Source organism: Perkinsus marinus (genome assembly GCF_000006405.1).
Source record: "Perkinsus marinus ATCC 50983 genomic scaffold scf_1104296970268, whole genome shotgun sequence".
In the NCBI taxonomy this organism is placed as follows: Eukaryota; Perkinsozoa; order Perkinsida; family Perkinsidae; genus Perkinsus; species Perkinsus marinus.
This window is the reverse complement of record NW_003202533.1, coordinates 85,518-89,865: the sequence shown is the minus strand read 5'-3', so window position 1 is coordinate 89,865 and position 4,348 is coordinate 85,518. Positions and strand designations below refer to the sequence as shown.

The following is a 4,348-nucleotide window of genomic DNA, read 5'->3' as shown; positions in this document are numbered from 1 at the left end:
AGTTACGAGTATCCTAGACAATCTACTATCTTGGGGGGAATAAGCCTATAGGATTTCTAGCCTATCAATGATTCCTGGCAACATCACACGTCGCAGTGGTGGCTCAAAAGCGAAAGCGTGTTCGGCGAAAAAGCGTTACTGGAAGGCAGCATCAAGTAAGGCAGCGTTGGATAATGGACGTCTCCTAGATGAAGTGGAAACGTCGATATTGAACGGGCTATCGAGCACAGACTTCTTGGAAGTCGCCCAGCGATGGACCAGATTGCTCCGAGCTAACGCCGATACTCCTATCATGGGATTGGCTGTTCGCCAAACTGCTCTCCCCCGCGTGCAGAGGACTGCTGAGTTGCTGGGCTATGGGGACTGGTTCCAAAAATATGGTCGAGTATGTTCGTCCTCGATTTGTAGAGAGTACGCCGAACCCGGAGTTACCGAATGCGATCCCATGTCAACACTACATGTAGGAGAGCCATCGACAGGTCAGTCGAGTTATGGGTCTTCCTAGGCAGAAGCTCATAACGGAGCGTTTTCATGATTTACACGGTATAGGGTGATCGTGCGCGCGTGTTGAACTCGAATTGAAGTACTATAGCTTGTAACTTACAGCTCAGCTTCAGATTCTGATGCGGAACAGAACGAACCAGCCTTCAAAACTATTCTACAGCCAACGAGCACCTCGTCAGATCGCATAATGGTCATAATCCCACCGGAACTTCCGGTTTTGGGTCATGAAAACCCATAACCCAGAGGAATGGGAAAGGGTGGACGAGGTGGTCACTGCTGAGGTGCAAGCAGCACGCTGCAGTTGATCACCTTGTCCACTAGGAGGGGGAGGTTCGCCTGGGTGCCCTCCAGTGCCTGGAGTCCAGTCGACACCTCTCTTGGGCGACCTCCGCATCCTGCCTCCGGGTCAAGGGGGCAAGAAATCACGACCTGATGATCCCCCACAGGATTTATATCAATTCACTCATCTTAGTTGCATGTGATCAGTCTAGCGTCTATTGAAGCACTTTGGTTTCTCCTGCGTGCTTCATTGTGCAAGTTGTGTTCCTCTGTCGTCCAGGATTTCACTCTCGTCGATTCCTTAGCAGGAATCACTACCTGCTATGGGGAAAGCTGAGCTGTCACCATAGCTCAGCCTGCAGCTTAAGACTATTCCATTGATCTGTATATGCTAACTTAACTCAACCCTATATCCAGTGTTCTACAACCCCGATACAATAGCTGACTCGCAACGACGACCGATCAACAAAAGGTGTACGCATGTACACCGGGATTTCGTTGATCAAGTTGTTAGAGTATGACTAAATGCAGAGTAGGTTGAGGTGCAGCAGTAAACAAAGCGTCAAGTGGGCCATATGTTCGCTATGTGCTTACGTACACATCCTAGATTAAGCTGCGACTAGAGAACTGGTTTACTCCAACTCTCGACAACCCTCTCATTGAACTCAGAGCGCCAAGCCAAGTTAGTATCACACAAGCGTAGTAATGCAGCACACTATGGGTTTTCATGGGAAGGTTTTTTTGGTCATGACGATGTAGAAGGCCTCTCTAGTGATCTTCCAGTTGCCACTCAGACACAGCTCGGATCGATTCGGATCACGAGTAGCTTGACGAACCAACTCCCTCGCCTCCTCAGTGGATATATTCTCTCCAACTTCTTTGGCAACTCTTTCCACATCCTGCACGTTTATGAAATTCTTGCCTGATGACCGCGTGCCACGAAATTACAGTCAATGATACTCACGACCTACCATCAACGTCGAAGAGGCGAAAGAGTTTTTCAATTTCGGCCGGGGGAATCTGACTGTCATCAGTTTGTTCGCCACTGAGGAGCTCGAGGAACTCCTCAAAACTCAGAGAAGCATTGCCATCCTTATCAAGCTCAGCCAGCATAGTGAAAATGCTCTCACTTTTGGATCTGGAAAAACCGAGTTGGAATATATGTTCGCTTCCCTCAGCTGAGATATGAGAATTCATACAAGACTTGGGGTAGACGTATACGGTAATATTTCGGAGAACTCTTGACGTATACCGAAACAAACAAGAATTTTCCAAAATTTTCTCCATTGGCATCAACGTGTAGTTGACCATATGCATATATTCCTACTCCAAATACGAGACAGTTACACATCTAATGATTTTACAATTTTTTTCATCAGAAACTCCCATGATACTCATATCCTAAGCTCTTCATCGCTGCCTCCAACTCCGCCAAACAAATCTCCCCCGAGGAGTCCGTATCGAACAAATCGAACGCCGCCTTCAACTCCACGATTTCCTCTTGTCTCAGACCAGGCCTCTCGTAATCTTGAGCGTTGAAGCCGTTGACGCTTCGCATCGACGATTGACGAGTTGGAGAGGACATTTTGGTGACGAAAACTCTATTTACCATCAGGCAAGCGACTCTCATTGTCATTCAGCCCGTGGTTCGGCTCAGCCTTATACATTGCAAAAACTCCACTACAAGAGTGCTTTACTAACATGGACACGACGCAGTGGGGTCGTTCAATTATCCGATTACGAAACGCAGAATCGATTCCAGAACTGCTCTTTACACGTATAATGTGATGCTAAGTTCCAGAATTGATTCAATGAACGTGGGGGATATCTCAGAATTACATCTTTTGCGCGGCCACCACGGTTAACGTGGGCCTAGGAACGAGGAGTGCGGAAGATGAGTATCTTCTTCAGCTGGATAGGATGCATATCGATTAGAATGGCGCGCGCTAAATTGTAGAGTGGGAGGCTTAGCGCGACATGATTGACCATCACTATCCTCTGAAGGCACATTGCCCTATTACACGTTACTACACATTAGGGTTACTGTCGAGATTTGTTCGTGTATGTGTACGAAGAACGTGAATCGGCCAAGGATTGGCCACCAAAGATTTTTATCGGTTTGTCTTTTCCCGTTTATGAAGAGGGCTGAAGTCCCTGTTTGATACGAGTTGGCTCATTGCTGATAGAGCAGAAGAACGTGATTGCTGTATCATGTATTGCTCGTTATTAAGGACCGTTTCAATCGGCTCATTGCTGAAGCGTATCTTGATGAGAAGTTTACTCATCCCTGTTCTACGGAAGATGTGGCGTGTCGTTTTCCGAAGTTCTTTGAGATATAGTATCCACTGTGTGTTAAACTCCGTGATAAGTAGTGCTATACTGTTTTAGAGTCAGCTCGTCGAGTTCTCAATTGCATGGGAGGTCAGTGTATTCAGGTTGTTAAGCTAACCGTGATGGCGAACGACTTCACCCTCAAGCGCCTTCCTAACTATTCTGGCCCTCAAGGCCCTTTGCTGGTCATCGTTCTTGATGGGTTTGGAATTGGTCATAAGAATGATAGTGACTGCGTATATCTGGCGGACCCTACTTACATGCTTGGACTTCGCCACAAGGTGAGTATTGGTTAAGTCTGGCGAGATGAGAGCTTTTGATAGGCGTTCGGGCAGCACATGTACTGCGCTCTGAAGGCCCATGGGAAGGCTGTTGGGCTACCGACTGATGAGGATATGGGGAACTCGGAAGTCGGTCACAATGCTCTCGGCTGTGGTCAACTAGTGGCACAAGGTGACACGGTGAGGGATGTTATAGTAGAGACGGGCATGCTTTGCAGGTGCTAAGTTGGTCAACTTGTCAATCGAGGATGGGTCGTTGTTCAAGTCGAAGAATTTTACGGGTATTGTTGAAAAGCTGAAGGATGGCACTGGTCGCACTTTGCACATGTTCGGGCTTCTTTCTGATGGAAATATCCACTCTCACATCGCTCATGTTGAAAAGATACTGCAGGGTGTGGCTAAGGAGGGAATTACTGCTGTCCGTATTCACATCCTCACTGACGGTCGTGATGTTGGCTCGATGTCGGCTTTGGAATATGTTGACCGCCTCGAGAAGTGCCTTGCTAAATGTGGTCCCAACTTCAAGATCGCGTCTGGTGGTGGACGTATGCAGGTTACTATGGACCGTTATAACTCCGATTGGAATATCGTCAAGAGAGGCTATGATGCTATGTGCTTTGGTATTGTTGATCCTGCTATCAATCCCGAGTGCCAGAGAGGCTGGGTTGGAATGTATAAAGACGCTACTACGGCTATTACGGAAGCTCGTAAGATGTTCCCTGAGAAGACCGATCAGAACTACCCTCCCTTTGTTATTGTTGACGAGAGTGATAAGCCTGTTGGAACTGTCAAGAATGGTGATGTTGTGATCTGCTTCAACTTCCGTGGTGATCGCTCTATCCAGATCAGCCGCGCTTTCACTGAGTCCAACTTCGACTGCTTTGATCGTCGTAATCCTCCGCAAGTCGACTACTACGGTATGTTGATCTATGATAACGATCTTATGATTCCGA

The 4,348-nt window shown here is 47.4% G+C and overlaps 2 protein-coding genes across 2 annotated transcripts in view; one reads left to right on the top strand and one right to left on the bottom strand.

Moving 5' to 3' along the window:
- Positions 1–1,508: 1,508 nt before the first annotated feature.
- Pmar_PMAR027779 (centrin, putative) lies at positions 1,509–2,368 on the bottom strand (the record flags this gene model as incomplete). The annotated part of the gene is made up of 3 exons (XM_002767671.1): positions 1,509–1,705; positions 1,755–1,921; positions 2,178–2,368. 3 exons carry the CDS (start codon positions 2,366–2,368, stop codon positions 1,509–1,511), a joined length of 555 nt encoding a protein of 184 aa, XP_002767717.1.
- An 868-nt stretch (positions 2,369–3,236) lies between these two features.
- Positions 3,237–4,348, top strand: part of Pmar_PMAR027778 (2,3-bisphosphoglycerate-independent phosphoglycerate mutase, putative) — a gene marked incomplete at both ends in the record, with an annotated part of 1,264 nt that continues 152 nt past the window's right edge. Inside the window, 3 exons of the mRNA XM_002767670.1 lie at positions 3,237–3,395; positions 3,438–3,567; positions 3,614–4,348. Of these exons, the coding sequence (XP_002767716.1) occupies positions 3,237–3,395; positions 3,438–3,567; positions 3,614–4,348 (1,024 nt within the window). The remainder of the gene's footprint in view (positions 3,396–3,437; positions 3,568–3,613) is intronic.